A 17,078-nucleotide genomic window follows, 5' to 3' on the forward strand; every position below is an offset into this window, starting at 1 on the left:
TCAGGCGATTGTCTATGTGGAGTTTGCACATTCTCCCCGTGTCTGCGTGGGTTTCCTCCGGGTGCTCCGGTTTCCTCCCACAGGTGAATTGGCCATGCTAAATTGCCCGTAAGTTAGGTGTGTTAGTCAGAGGGAAATGGGTCTGGGTGGGTTACTCTTCAGAGGGTCGGTGTGGATTTGTTGGGCCGAAGGACCTGTTTCCACACCGTAGGGAATCTAATCTAATCTAATCTAATACCTCTGGAGTAGGTGGGACTTGAACTCAGGTCTCCTGGTCCAGAGGTAGGGAGTAACTATCACTGCACCACAAGAGCCCTCTCTACCAGTCTCTCTATTGCATGCAACATCTTCCCTCTCTCACTCTCTCTCATTCACCCAATACCCTCCACCACTAGCCCAGCACTCACTTGAGATAAGCCACCACCTTGAATCCACTAGTACCAGCACTCTGAAAAAGTGCCTCCTGACCATTCAACTATCTATCTCTATGACCATTGCACTTTTCTGAAGAAGAGTCAATGGACCCAATATATTAGCTCTGTGTTATCTCCATAGATGCTGCCTGGCCTGCTGAATTTTTTCAGCAATTTCTGATTTAGTTTCTGAAGATGTATTTTCAATAACCCTTTAAAACTAGCTCGACAAGTGGTGTAAATGCAATACGTGACCTTCGATTTAAGAGTTACAAATCACACAACACCAGGTTATAGTCCAACAGGTTTAATTGGAAGCACACTAACTTTCGGAGCGACGTTCCTTCATCAGTGTGCTTCCAATTAAACCTGTTGGACTATAACCTGGTGTTGTGTGATTTTTAACTTTGTACACCCCAGTCCGACACCAGCATCTCCAAATCATTCGATTTAAGATGCATTTACGTTATAATTCTGACAGTAGCAAATCTATCCATGGAGTTGGGCAGCATATTACAATACTATGGCTTTAAGAGACGTATTTGGTCCTTTTTTTTAATGGGGAAAGGTTGAGGCAGAGGTGGGCTCCAAGTCAGTAAAGTAAACAGCTTGTGAGGCCTTGGGTTTTTTTTTTAAATTGAAACAGCCTGAATGAATAGGGTCAAGTTCCCACTGAACCAGAACTTTTAGTTTTAGTTTTCAGCATTTGCTAGGATCCTGAAGCTGGATGTGGAAGCTTTTATTACTTTCTCTGTTATAGCTAAAAGCTGGGGTTCTCTTCCTGCTACTTGAATTGTTTGAGAGAATCTATTTTACTGAATTTGTCTTTGCCAAGAATGTGTTTATGGGATTTTACTGTATTAGAACAGTTAATTAGTAACAGTTAATATATATTATTTTGTTGAACGTTTCAATAGAGTTGCAGTTAAGCAAATTCTTTTGTTTTCTTAATTTTGTCTGTATTTTAATTATAGCATATTAATAAAGTGTGTTTTGCTTCAAACCTGGTAGTTTGACCGATCGAATTGCATCTGGAACACAACACCTTGAACCTGCCTTTAAAATAAGAAAAAGTTAGGATCTCAACTTTCTTCTTAATATATTTTGAGGGGTTTGGTCAGGTAAATAACAAGCACAAATAATGACAAACAGTAATCTACCTCTGAAGAAACACTGTGCAGCTTTGCCAAGTTCAACATAGGGAGAGGAATGAAACCATTTTTTGTTTTAAAAGACCCAACACTCCACAGATAACATATGCAAAATGACTAACTGTTGAAACAGAAAACATATGATTGAAAATGAAATGGCAAGACGCAAAATGCAATTGTCAAAGCACAAAAACATCTTTAGTAACATCTTTAGTACCTTCCATTGCTTCCAACGACATCAAAAGCAACACATATCAAACATACTCAGTGGCATACCCAACCCAACCCATTCACAGTTTAAGTTGCCCCTCCCAAAACAGCAAAGAATAGCTGATATACATGCAATTTGCAACTTGTTATGACAATTCACGTATTACAAGGAGCGAAAAGAAAACAATAACTAACATTTCTTTGAAGATTAAGGAATGAACTAATTGAGATTTTAAGATGATTAAAGGATTTGATAGGATAGATAGGGATAAACTATTTCTTATGGTTAGAAAAACAAGGGGACATGGCATCAAAATTAGAGCTAGGACATCTATGAGCAATGCCATTGAAAACTTTATCATGCAAAGAAGAGTTGATATCCAAAAACCTGAAAATCTTTCCATCAAAAAATCTGTTGAGGCTGAGGTGCAAATTATAACCTTTAATTTTCATAATTCAACGGCATTAAGGGTTACAAAACTAATTGTTTTTTAACCTTTAATGCATTTGAATCATGAAAATAAAGTTAATTGTTTTGTAACAACTGGGTAATCAGAATCAAGGTATTGATCAACCATGATACCATTGAATGGCAGATGGAATTAGGGCTGAATGATCTATTTACACATTTCATTATAATAAGTCAAAGGAAACCCTTTCCCACCCAAATGTGCCATCCAGGTCAACAAAAAACTTAAATAAATGTTATGATCTCCATCAAGACCAATAAACACGGATGAGAAATTCAAGCTTCCAGTTAACAACTAATAGAAGAACATGTCAAACCTTCATGTTTTGAAACTTTTACTGTACTAATTGACTAAAAACAGAATTGACTAAATACTATTTTCTTTTGTAGTCATCTTGCATCTAAACGATAGAAGTAAGTAGTTTTTTTTACTTGTCACATATTATATTCTTCATAGAATTATAATTCCTATTGCAAACTGTTCACAGATGTTTACAAAGAGTTTCTTCTTTTTTATTTTCCCATTTAAATAACTTTCAATCCCAGAGCAATCTGTCACAATGATGGTTACACTGCTGACTTCTTCCTCGAGCTGCATGCTAAAACAAATCTGCTGTCCTCTTCTAATCCTCACAGTCCCAGTCTTCACTCTAACTGTGAGATGACGCTTGTATTTTGCATGGTGAACAGTAGAATCAGGATATTTTTCAGCTTGAAGTAAATGCCTGGATGTTTCCATCTTTTGTTCTATACCTCTCTATTAGCTTCAGCAACTGGTGCTTCTCTGTGATTATTCCTGGATGCATAGGGAAGCCTGTAACTTGATTTCAAAATGGCTTCCTCAACCTTGTTACCCATGGTAACCGAAAATGCATTATGTTCGTATTTATGTAGAAATGCTGATTAGTTACATTTTATCCAAACTCCTTCAGAACTTAAAAGTAAATGAATAGTTCACAGCACTATTGTTTACAACTTGATATCTTTAGGGTCTATTCACAGTACGCTATGGGATGATGATTATTCCATATATAAATACCTTTCACCTTTCTCGCAATGAAACAATCTGAGTCCCTCTGATTTCCAATAATTAAACTAACCAAATTTACGCCCTAAGGTAGAAATCAGCAGGTTGCACAGGCCCTTTCATCTATCCTATGTTTAAAGCCACAATATAATAATTTCATAAATCAAAAGATATGGTCCTAAAACATAATAACCTTAAAATTGTATGAAGTGCAACAACATGCTAAAATATAATTAAACCTGTATAATTGGTAACCATATTCTTTGCCAATAATGCTATTCCTCAACACTATTACAATTAATGAAGAGCTATTCCGAATTTTCTTATGATTTTTAATATTGAGTTACCACCTTGACATAGAACACATCCACTGCCAACTAATTCAGACAGTGGTAGAACTACCAGGTGTCCCTTATATGCAGCAGTTAGGAAGTTAGAACCAGGTAACAAGTCTGCTATCCCGGTTTTCAAATACATTATAAATAAATATGTTAAAAGCATTGGAAATAAACAGGGAGAAACTCAGCAGGTCTGGCAGCATTTGTGGAATGAGAAACAGAGTTAATGTTTTGATGCCAATATGACTCAGTTTCAGAACAGAAGGAGGGTGAAAAAATGTTTGGATTTATGCTTTAGAAAGAAGGGGGAACGAACACTAGTGGAACTGATGACTCAGATGCCCCAGAGCCAAAGGCAAGGGGACTGTTAATAGTAGTAAAGCACAGATATTGTTGAAGAATAGGTGTTAATAGCAGATGTTATTAGCAGAAAATAGGTCAGCTCTGTTGAGAACAGAGCCAGAACACTGGGGTGGTGGAGGAGATAATCACAATGGAGGATAGAGTTCATGGTCTGAAAGATGAGCTGGAAGATTCAAATGGGAATACCACGGGGAGAAGAGTAGAACTTCATTAAGGTCGGCATCCTGAGAGAAAAGTGGCAGTAAGTTAAACTGGTCATTTGTTTGAATGTTTAGTTCAATGGAAAATCATGCACGGAAAGGAAAATAAAGTGAGGGAAGAAAACACAGAACTGAAAACCACATATGAACATTCGAACAAGAGTAATTCACTCAGCCCTTCGAGTCTAATCTCTTGTTCAATAAGATCGTGGCTGATCTGATTTTAGCCTTAACGCTACATTCCTGCATATCCCTGATAATATTCCATCCCCTTGATAATCAAGAACATATCTCCCTCTGCCTTAAAGATATTTAAATATTCTGCGTCCACTGTCTTTTGAGGAAGGGAATTCAACAGACACACAACTCTCTAAGAGAAAAACAATTCCTGGCAATTGGGTATCCCTCAATGTCCAAATCATGATCCTCAGCTCTGGATTCTCCCACAAGATAAAACAGCCTTCCACATCCATTTGATAAAGTCCCCAGGATCTCACACGCTTCAATTAAATCACCTCTGATTCCTCTAAATGCCAGAGAATACGGGCCTAGCCTGCCTTCCTTAATAAGGCCACTTCAGGAATCAGTCCAGTAAACAAGGATATGTGTTCGAACAATGAAAATTCTAACTTTCAAAGTTCTCCAGCAATAACCAAAATCTAAATAACTAAGGCTTAATGCTTGTGAATGCACATTTTCAGGGCAGAGGGGTTGTTGTCAGAAATTAATACTCAAGGCACCATTAAATTTGACTGTCTGTGTGTAGTTTGCGCATTCTCCCCATGTCTGTGTAGCTTTCCTCTGGGTGCTCCAGTTTCCGCCCACAGTCCCAGAGACGTTCGGGTTAGGTGAATTGGCCATGTTAAATGTGGGATTATGGAGATAGGGTTGGGGTCTTTGTCTGGTTGGGATGCTCTTCAGAGGATTGGTGCAGACCTGATGGGCCAAATGACCTTTACCGCACTGGAGGGATTGCATACAAGTGATTTGAAAAGCCCTCATTTTCCAGATATATTTAGAAGGTGTGTAGGTATCTCAAAAATTCATGTGTATGAATGTCTGGTCTTTGAGCTAGTGTCACCATGGCAAAAATGTTCTGAATTCCTACATTCGACATAACATGTACGAGTGACAGATTTTGCAGTATGATTTATTCTACAACAATGATGACTGCTGATAACAGGATCCAGCCTATAGCTTTACAATGAGAATATCTTCAGCCATTAGTTTTTGTCTTGACTCTGCATGAAGTAATGATTAAATGTGAAGACATGGCAATGTATGCCAATCCTGTTGCTGTTTAACATTCTTACATTTATACCTTCCAGAACAGGTCATTAAACATCAGTGATAAGCAGGTACGCTGGCTTAGTCTTCCTTCTCCAGCTCAAAGCTGTTTAATTTCTGTCCTATTCCTCCATCTCCAATTACAATAAGCTGACTCAGAACAGGCCAAAATTATATTATCTGCTTCTTTTAATGAAAAAAGCAGCAACATATTAGACTAAAAACAACTCACCTATCTAGAGATGCATGAAGCAGTCTAAGCACATACCTATGTCTGTTCCTTTAGTTTCTTATTACATGTTTGCTAATACTGACATCTTTCTCAAAGGATAGAAAAGCAAACACATTATGCGTGTGAAGTAGAATAAATATCATTTAAAATTCACACAACACCAAGTTAAAGTCCAACAGGTTTTGGATTATAACCTGGTGTTTTATGATTTTTAACTTTGTCCACCGCAGTCCAACCCAAGTATCAATTAAGTACTCACTAAACAAAGCAGAGTAAGTGGGGGCTTATCAATTGAATTGTAAATGATTTTTAATACAATCTTAAATGGTGGCATGGTGGCTCAGTGGTTAGCACTGTTGCCTCACAGCATCAGGATCCCGGGTTCGATTACCAATCTCAGGTGACTGTCTGTGTGGAGTTTGCATATTCTCCCTGTGTCTGCGTGGTTTCCTCTGGGTGCTCTGGTTTCCTCCCACAGTCCAAAGATGTGCAGGTTAGGTGAATTGGCCATGCTTAAATTGTCAATTAGGTGCATTAGTCAGAGGGAAAATGGGTCTGGGTGGGTTACGTTCGGAGGGTCGGTGTGTGGACCTGTTGGGCCAAAGGGCCTGTTTCCACACTGTAGGTAATCTAATCTACATTTTTGCTATCGAACAAGCATCCTGGCCTTGAAATTTAGGCTTTACAAACATAGAGCTGAAAATGTGTTGCTGGAACAGCACAGCAGGTCAGGCAGCATCCAGGGAACAGGAGAATCGATGTTTCGGGCATAAGCCCTTCTTCCTGTTCCCTGGATGCTGCCTGACCTGCTGCGCTGTTCCAGCAACACATTTTCAGCTCTGATCTCCAGCATCTGCAGACCTCACTTTCTCCTCTTTACAAACATAGAGCCTCATTCCTTCCAATTTTTGTGAAATGTTTTGTCCGAGCCAGAACCCGGGCCTACAACTTGAGGGTGCGTGTCCACATCAAGAATGGCTAACCCAGGGTGACAATCTACCTCTATGGCCATGGTATGAATGAAGCTTCCATGTCCATCAAATCCTGGAGGAGGCTTAAAACTGGAACAGACATATGTGTACAGCCCACGGTACTGCAAAATTCAAACACCAGTGTTATTACATGTTCTTAATATAGTTATTTGGATCAATCGGTTTTTTTTGCCAATTACTTCGCTCCGCAGTACCATAAAGATCATTAACTAGTCAGGGCTTCAACTCAGATTTCTTTCCTTTGATGGGATTGAGGTCAAGCAAACTTGACAAGTTGTCTTGCAAAACCCGTAATCACATCAGAGAGTCTTAAATGCTACTTAGTGTGAACATGACCATCAGATCTCTGAGGATAAGAGCTTGATATTGATCTGCCAACAAGAGAAAAGAAAGATAAAAAGGAAAGATTATTTAGAAATAGAGCAACAAAAGGATGAGATTCTGTCGAGTTTGTCAGCTTTGAATGAACATAAAACTGAAATATTATCATGGAAAATTTCTGATTTGTGAACGGAGCATTGTATCTTACCTATCTTCAATTATTCTGTTTGACCTCCACATCATAAGATAATAATAGTAATGGAATCTTATTTTAACATGAAGAACAACTTTACATACTCATTTTCATTTTGCAAACTGAGTACAGCTCACACTTAAAGGGAAATGTCTCCCACAATTTTAGTAATAACCACCAATAGGCCTTTCACCCCTATGTGCCTGGTCTCTCTCTCTCTTTCTTTCTCTTTCACACACACGCACACACACACACAGACACACACACACTCTAGAAGTAGTCATATTTTTGCCTGTAGCAACAGCATGAAGATTTAAGGATTTATCTTTGAATTGGACCATAGGTTCAGCTGACTGCAGCGAGTCATTAATTCTGTTTTACACACCTTCCTCCGTTCCCTCCTTGTCCTTGCCCCTGATTGGAATACAGGTCTCACATGGCACATCCTATCTCCAAAATCCTTCTAAGAAGTGCTGAATGCCAGATTTGGATTTCAGTCTAGAGAATGCGCAGCTGATGCCCATGTGGGTCCGGTGACAGGATCCTCTTCTTTCTCAGCTGGCAGCCCTGATCTCAACAACAGAGACAAGACCAGAGCAGTCTCCCACTGTGCAGTCTAGTGGATAGCAGCTGCATTTCCAAACTCTCTCAACCATGGGAGCAGGAGCCAGCGCAGAAGAGAAGCACTCAAGGGACCTGGAAAAGAAGCTGAGAGAAGATGCAGAAAAAGATGCCAGAACAGTCAAACTCTTACTGCTGGGTAAATACCTGTTGAATTACTTAGGAAGTAGAGACATTGTAATAATCAAGCTCTCAGTCAACAAAACGTTGCATTTGACTTCATTGGCAGACTTCAAACTCACCATAATGTTACTGATAGAGGAAGATGCACCTGTTAAATATTTGAGCTTATGGACTTGCCCTGCCAACTGCTATAATAAATTATTGTTTTCCAACATGTATGTGGGCTTTGCTATGGAAGGCAATTAGAAACTTACGCTAAGGCAGAAATCATTTACCTTACAATTAAGAATTCATAGGATCCCTACAGTGTGGAAGCAGCCTATTCAGCCCATCAGATCCGCACTGACCCTCCTAGAGGCGTCCCACACAGACTACCACCCTGCATTATCCTCGTAAACCTGAATTTCCCATGGCCAATCCACTCAACCTTACCATCTTTGTACTGTGGGCAGAAACCGGAGCAACCAGAGGAAACCCGCGCAGTCACGGGGAGAATGTGCAAACTCCACACAGTCACCCAAGAGTGAAGTCAAACCCAGGTCCCTGTTGCTGTGAGGCAGCAGTGCTAACCACTGAGCCACTGTGCCAATTCCTTTTAGCCAGTAAAAGGTTTAACAAAAATCAAGCAGTAGTAGAAAAAGAAAGTATTGTTCGATTCATTCCTTTTAAACTATGTTTCTTTGAGTCACTGCGTCACTCAATGTAACTCTTTGTGAGGTGCCATTCATGGATTTGCCACTTTTCCCACAAAAAGCATTCCATCGTCGGAATTTGTTATTTCCATTATGTAATAGAGTAATGGTCTTTATAATTAATTACATCAAAAATCTAATTTCAACTAAAATATTCAAGAATGGTTCAACAAAATATTCAACAGCTATTGTGATTGGAAACTAATTGTAGAGTGCTTGCGTGTTAACTATACAATATCATGAGAGAATCAGATTTAGATTCAGATTTTGATTTCAACTTTATTGTCACATGTCCTCAAGTACAAAAGCACAGGAGTACAGTGAAAAGTTTTCAATGTCGACACACACGGCACCATCTTAGGTACTTGTACCTAAAATTTCAAAAACTTAAGAATGAAATAGAAAGAAATAAGCAACAAAGTTAAAAGCTAAACATTACAGTCTCTCTCATTATAGTATAAAGAAAAAGAGAAATAAAGGTAAAGGTTAAACATTTTCAGAACTAAACTTTACAGTTAAAAATATTTGTGGTGTTATCATTGTTCACATTTTCTGAAGATTGTTTAGGCTTGCATGACACATAGAAACATAGAAAGAAAATAGAGGTAGGCCATTCAGCCCTTTGAGCATGCTCTGCCATTCATTATGATCCTCAAACTCAATACCTTTGGAAACTCTTACACTAGAACTTTCATGAGTTGTATATTTATCCTGAAAAATGTTCAGGAGCAGCATTATTTAAATGTTGCTTTGATATAAGAAATCTAAAAATCAGAGTAAGGAGAAGCTATTCAACACAATGTTATCAATGTTTGTGATAACCTATCTCTCCCATCATAGCTTGCAGGTCTACCCTGCCCTTTGATCCCACCAAATTGCATGGCAGTTTCCTAACCAGTTACCAATTCTGATTATGATTCGCTGAAGAAGATGATCCATTAACTTATTGTGCACAATATATGTTCATACTTAAAGTGAATGACAACAATGAGCTTATTCATGAGCATAGTATTCAGTTTGTACCTTGTGGCATTATAAGTAGCTAGGATTACCTTTTTATCTCATGCTACTCCTAACACCTGTCACAAAATTACTTTGTAGCCTCTTTATTTGGAATGTTTCTTTCAATTTGCCACACCGCACACAAAAAAGACACATGTACTCCCCTGATACAACTTAATGGAACATCCTGTGTTTATTAGGAACTAGAGGCATTGTAATGATCAAACTCTCAGTCAACAAAAGGTTGCATTTAACTTCATTGGTGGACTTCATGTGTCAATTCTCCTCGGTGTCTCACATATTATCCTTAAGCATCAAATAACATCACAAAACCAGAATATCATTTCATTGATTACATGCTATAGGAAGGAGTTTGCTGTGCACAGATTGGTTTTGTACTTCCTCTATAGCAACAGTGAATGCCCTTAAAGAGTGAAAACAGAGAATGTGGGAAATACACAATAGGTCAAGCATAGAGTTGATGTTTGCATCAACAGAACAGGAAGAAAGCAGGCGTGAGATGTTCACTCTGTTTCTCTGCACAAATACTGCATGACCAGCTGAGTATTTCCAATATTTTCTGTTTATATTTCGGAGTTGCTTCATCTGCACTTTGAACATTCTAAAGTACTTTATTGACTCTAAAGAGTTTTGAGAAATCCTGAGGTTATGAAATGTGCTAACGTGGAAATAGGTCTTTTTTTTAATCATGTGTAATATTTTATTTACCTCATTGAACCAATGGCTGTGGATTCTGATGCTAAACTAAAAAGAAAGAACTGGAAATTTGAAACAAAAACAGTAATTGCTGGAGAAACTCAGCAGGTCTGACAGCATTTATGGAGAGAGAAACAGGGTTAACTTTAGCATCCAGTGCCCCTTCTTCAGTAATCCTGGGATGTCTTGCTGCAATTATACAATGCCTTGGTAAGATATTTGCATCTAAAATATCGTGTGCAGTTTTGGGCTTTTTTAAAGAAAGATGTTTTTGCTCCAGAGGAAATGCAGCCAAGGTTTACCAAACTGATTCCTGGGACTGACGATGAAGAGAGGTTGAGTTGGCTCGGGTTACATTTGCTGAAGTTCACAAGAATGAGGGGGATCTTGTAGGAATCTACAAAATTCTAACAGGATAAAATGGTAGATGTAGGAAGAATATTCCTGATAATGTGAAGTCCAGAATCAAGGGTTACATTTTAAGGATACTGGGTAAACCATTTAGGACTGAAATGAGGAGAAATTTCTTCACTCAGAGAGTGGTAAACCTATGCAAAAGCCTATTGAAAGCAGTTGAGGCCACATTGTGTGGTTTCATGAAGGAGTTGAGAGGCTAAAGACATCAATGGATGTGTGGGAAAGCAGGAACAGATTATTGTATTGGACGTTCAGTCATGGTCATAATGAATGGCTTAAAGGGCCAAATGACCTACTCCTGCTCCTACTTTATGTTTCTAAGTATGAACTCCTATTGTAGTTAACTACAACTTGCTCTGTTAGCTATTGTTAACAAAATATCTTGCTAAAAGCGTGAACTTTGGTACGAGAACATGAAGCATACAGTAACAATACAAACATCAGTTTCTTCTAAATAATTGTTTGATATTACAGAACTTGAACAATGCTGAGAAAAGACACATTTTTCAAAACTTTTCGTCTGGCATTCATCAGGACAATCTGCAAGTGTTAGTAAATCAGCATTCTGCTCTTATTTGTTATAAATATTATTATCCTTTTGGTATTTCTTGCAGATTTCCCAGATGGGTGCAATATGAAAAGCTTTGACAAAATGTGTGTTTTTCAGCAATAATAGATTTTTTTCTTTTATATTGCAATATCTTGCAAAAGCCATGTACATCAAAAGGAGAAAAGTAAAGCAAGACCTTATGTTACATGCTGCTTATTACATCTTCAGGACATCCCATGGTATTACTTTTAAAGTGTAGTCATTGTTTCAGTGTGGAAATATAATACCTAGTCTGTGAACAGCAAGCTCTCAAAAATTAATAACAATAATCTGTTTCAGTGATGTTTGTTGAGGGATAAATATCAGCCAGGACACAGCAGAAACATCCCTTGCTCTTTCATTCCCATCTGAGACTATATTTATGGAATAACCTGAATAATGCATCAAGGCAGCCTTGGTTGGTAACAGAGGAGGCAGTTATTCATTACAATATTGTAGTCAGAAAAGCACAGTGTAAACTGACTGTGCCATAATAATGGTGTACTGTTTAATAGTGCCAGTCTTTACTTCATACTTATTGCAAGTAGACACATTTGTGGATATCTGGTGCAGCATGAGCAATAGTAAAAAGGTAATTCTATATATCCATATCCTAATGCCAGAGGATATAACCTGATAGTGCTGTTTGAGAATAAGCTCATTGTTGGCAAACACTTTTTTGCATTAACTTGTATTGTGCACAACAATACAACTCCCCTCTTCCATAGGATTATTCACAATTAGACAGAATATCTGGATGAACATTTGGAAAGCCACTGCATTTGCCAAGAACTTGGAGGGAACGCAATTGGGACAACGGGTCTATGCAGCAGCTGCGAATAAGACTCGGTAATGTCTGGACCATGAGTGACAGCAAGCCCACAACCTAGTTTTCCTCTCTCATTGTTGCTATATCCATTGAAATCAATGGGTAACGATACACAGAAGGTGACTAATTTACTAGCATTTCTTTTTAGAATATCACGCAAAGCTAAGAGCAAGCCCATTTTCTTTCCTTGCCTTTTTAACTCCCTTCCATTCCATTGACTACTTGCTGGGATACAATGCCACTTACACTCAGTACATCACCCAAGAGGCCATTATAATCCATGGCTGTCTGTGAGCTGATGAACCACAATGGGCATCACAATGATCGCTCTTCCTATCCCATCAACAGCTGTTGGATATGAATGAGGAGTTGGATCTCCAGGCAATTTGCTTCTTGTATCATCTTCAATCACAGCATTAGCTCAGAATGGTTGATTCAAATCTGGAAGCCCCTTGACTTGTCCACTAGATAAACTCTTTGAGATCTCCTCACCCCCAACATATAGTTCTTTAGTAACAATATTGTGCTTTATAATTCCTTTGGAGATGGGAGGAAAACACAATAACCAATAAACCACAATGGATTTAAAATGATTACCAAACAAGAGGAGAGGCCTGGCCTAGTGGAATTATAGCTAGACTATAAATCCGGAAACCCAGCTGTTGCTCTGAGGACTGGGGTTCAAATCCAGCCATGGTGGGATTTAGATTCAATTAAAAAAAAAACCTGGTATGAAGAGTCTAAACCATATCTAATTCATTAATGCCCTTTAGGAAAAAAACATCTGTCATCTTTGCCTAGTCTGCCCTACATGTGACTCCAGATCCATGGCAATGTGGTTGACTCTTAAATACCCTCCGGGCAATTAGGGATGGGCAATAAATTTAGGTCTAGCCAGTAATGTCCTCTTTCTGTGAGTGAATTTAAAAAAGGATTAATAGAAAAGTGAGAAACGTATTGTTCCAAAGGGAGGTTGTGGCCTGGAACTCAGTGCCTGAATGGAAGGTAACCCTTCTGATTTGAAATTGTCACCTGATTTAAAGTAACATTTGGATATGCATCAACAACAACTTCAACTTATACAGAACCCTTAATATAATAAACGCCTGAAGGCACTTTACAGGAGCATTAGAAAACAAAATTAGACATCCGCAAAATGAAATCAAGGCAGATGAAGAAAAACCTTGTTAAATAAAGGGTTTTAAATGTGCCTTAAATGAATACAGGAAGATAGAGTGTTGTAGGGGTTGAGGGATGGAATACCAGAGCTTGAGGCCTGGACAACAGAAGACACAGCCACCAATGGAGGAGCAACTAAAATCAGGGAGATCAGAATTGGAAGAGCACAGATCTGCAGCAGATTACAGAGATCGGGAGATGTGAGGCCAAGGGGGTGGAATTGAAAAGACCATTGGGAATTTGATAATGAGGCATTTCTCGATTGGGAGCCAAAGTAGTTCAGTGAGCTACAGGAGTGATAGGAGAAGATAGGTGCACTTGATGTACTGTACTCTGCAAGACAATGGATCAAGAACTAAAAAGTGGGATTGAGTTGGACAGTTGATGGGTTGAATAGTCTACTTCTATGCTTTCATGATTCACATGGCATTGGAGATTGAGATAAGGTTACTTTCGGTAAATTTTCTTTAAAACAGAAGGTTTGTTGTCAGGTTTTCGTTGTAGGTTGGTAGGTTTCATTGTAATCATTCTCCATGTTGAGGGCAGGTATCATGGAAGGAGGAGGAACCTGTCTCGCTTGCTCTCACTCTCCTCCTAGTGGTTGTGACAAGAATTGCAATGTGAAACTGTGAAGATCAAGAAAAGAGGGTGCCGTTGCCGTGTCCCTTGCTCTGGGCCAGGAGGCCTGGATTCAAGTTCTACCAGCTCCAGAGCTGTGTAATTGCATCTCTGTTCAGTTTGGTTGAAAAATATCTGTTACCTGCAAAACTTTGGGCTCTTGTGGTGCTGTAGTAGTGTCCCTATCTCTAGGCCTAGAGATCTGTGTTCAAGTCCTGCCTGCTCCAGTGAAATGTCATAATATGCCTGGACAGGATGATCAACAATACCTACCACCTTTGAAAAAGAATTTTCCATACAGGCCAAAATAATTGCACATAGAAATCACAATACTAAACCAAAAAAAAACTGAAATTGGTGAGTTGGCAACTGTAGTGTTACATCTCTGCATGCTTGTGACTTGATATTTTAAACAAAAACTCTGCATGCCAACCTTCAAATAATGGAGACTTAGGTTAGAATAATGCAGCAGTGCTGAAGAATTTTAAACAGAAACCTCCATATTTGGGTGTGCATTTCATGTGACACTACTCCATCACTAGTAAGAAGAATAATTAAATCCTCACTCAAAAATATAATGTAAGAAACATCCAGAAACTGAATTATATAAAGAATGTCAACATTGATTTCAAAAAGGAAAGTCATACATGATCAGCCCTTTAAAGAAATAAGAGAATGGGTAAAGAAATAGTCAAAATATATTTGAATTTTTAAAATATCTTCAATAAGGCACCAGCTTATAAATACATGATTAAAGGCAGAGTATATGTTGGCAGAGAACAAGCAATAGAGTTAATAGCAAGATGATTACAAAACGATGAAAGAGAGTAAGGTTTAGAGTTAGTTATCAAACTGGTGAAAGATGGGGAGCAGTGATCCACGAGGATTGGTGCTAGTTCCATGATTACTCGCTATTCACAAAACAATTCCAACTCGGGGGAAAAAAAGGAATCGTTTTAAAATAAGCAAATTACATCAATATTGCCAGAGTGTGGTTAACACAAAGGAAGACTATGAGAATTTGAAGGAAATTGTTAACCCATTTCCAGTTTTGTGATGCAATTTACAGAAAAGCTTTAATATTGGCAATAAGCAAAAGGAGTATTTGACAAACTCAGCAGGTCTAGCAGCATCTGTGACGAGAGAAACAGAGTTAACATTTCAAATTAACATTAATTCTGTGTCTCTTTACACTGAGGCTGTCTGACCTGCTGAGTTTCTCCAGCATTCTTTGTGTTGTTTCAGATTTCCAGCATCAGCAGCATTTTGTACTTAATATTGTGCGACATTATTTTTTGATAAGGAGGATAAGAAGGCCTTAAATTCCTTTGTAAATAAATGCCTAAATGGGCTGAATAAATATAAGAGGAGAAAGTGAGGTCTGCAGATGCTGGAGATCAGAGCTGGAAATGTGTTGCTGGAAAAGCGCAGCAGGTCAGGCAGCATCCAGGGAACAGGAGAATCGACGTTTNGGTGGGGGGAGGGGAAATGAGGAAACTGGTGAAATCCGAATTCATCCCTTGTGGTTGGAGCGTTCCTAGCCGGAAGATGATGATGAATAAATATAAGCATAGCTGGTGCTCAGATGCACAAATCACCAAAAGTAAGTGATGCAGGTTAGTAAGATGATTGTAAGACAGTAAGATGATGAAGGCAGAGCAGTGCACATTTTCTATATGGACTCTAGTAAGACATTCAATAAGGTTCACAAGGTAGACTGGTTAGCGAGATTAAATAACATGGAATCCAGGGAAACCTAGCCAATTAGATACAAAATTGGCTTGAAGTGCAGTCTCTGTTGCAGTTAATTGGCATCATTTAAATGCACTAGAGAGATCGGACTGGGGTCTTGGCTTGAAGCTTAATCTGAAAGGTAACATCTCCAGCAATGCAGCACTCCCTCAGTGCCAACATGGGAATGTCAACCTGGATTTTGTGCTTAAGTGTCTGAAGTAAGTCTTGAAGTGTTGGCTCAAAGTACATCAAAGATCTGAACTAGCCCAGTCTCCTGTTTGCCTTGATGCTCAATTAGGTTTTGATATGTCAAAGCCAGTGATGGGCTCTGTTCAATTGTTGACTAGGAAACCAAAGACAACTTTCCTGACCTTTTTGTAGTGCCATGGGCTCTTGACAGCTGTCTCAGGGCAGGCATTGGTCTCGACATTAATATACAGAATTAGTCAAACCAACTCAATGTTTCCAGAGCAGATCCAGTTGGTTTTCAGCCTTCTCACTTCGAGGTGATCACCCTGCTACTGTTGTTCAGTGAATACTGTCAATGGAATTGAGAGTATTCACTGAACAACAAGCAATTATCAATTGTGATAGAAAACTGCTGCTGGCTTTCTCTTCCTACACAAACATGTGAACATCAAACAAATGATAATCCTTTGGGAGGCATTAATTGCTCACCTGCTCTCTTAAGAAAAGTCAGTCAGTGAGAATATTGTTGGTTCTCATAAGCAGGCTAATGAATGGGATAAATTGGCAGAATTAACCAGTGCACTTAAAGTATTGCAGAGGAGGCTAAGTAACTGAAGCTCCCAGAGATGTATCTAGCTTTTGTGAGTATTTCCAGCATTTCACATTTTCACCTCAGATTTCCCAAATCTGCAACATTTTGCTTCATTGTACAATAGTTAACTGAAGTGAAAAGCACCAACTGGATCTGTATATAGAAGAAGATCATTGAACTAATTAATAATTAGCCAGCACTCTAAATGCACTATCAATGAGCTCTAGTCTCCTGGTCTTTGGAACAGCCTTTGGAACAGCTTGTCATGGAGCCCACAAGGGAGCAGGCTATTCTGGACCTAGTGCTATGTAATGAACCAGACTTTATAAAAAATCTTAAAGTAAGGGAACACTTAGGAAGCAGCGATCATAATATGGTAGAGTTCAGTCTGCAGTTTGAAAGAGAGAAGGCAAAATCGGATGTAATGGTGTTACAGTTAAATAAAGGTAATTATGAGGGCATGAGAGAAGAACTGACGAAAATAGACTGGAAGCAGAGACTAGCAGGGAAGACAGTAGAGCAAAAATGGCAGGAATTTGTGGGTAAAATTGAGGACACTGTACAGAGATTCATCCCCAAG

At 38.8% G+C, this 17,078-nt stretch overlaps 1 protein-coding gene across 1 annotated transcript in view; it reads left to right on the top strand.

The window, feature by feature from the left end:
• Nucleotides 1-7,715: 7,715 nt before the first annotated feature.
• LOC122558861 (guanine nucleotide-binding protein G(t) subunit alpha-1) overlaps nucleotides 7,716-17,078 on the top strand; it is a 66,928-nt gene continuing 57,565 nt past the window's right edge. The window contains exon 1 of the mRNA XM_043707720.1: nucleotides 7,716-7,956. Within this exon, the coding sequence (XP_043563655.1) occupies nucleotides 7,851-7,956 (106 nt within the window). The 5' untranslated portion in view covers nucleotides 7,716-7,850. The remainder of the gene's footprint in view (nucleotides 7,957-17,078) is intronic.

The sequence above is a fragment of the Chiloscyllium plagiosum genome, chromosome 18 (genome assembly GCF_004010195.1).
Source record: "Chiloscyllium plagiosum isolate BGI_BamShark_2017 chromosome 18, ASM401019v2, whole genome shotgun sequence".
NCBI lineage: Eukaryota > Metazoa > Chordata > Chondrichthyes > Orectolobiformes > Hemiscylliidae > Chiloscyllium > Chiloscyllium plagiosum.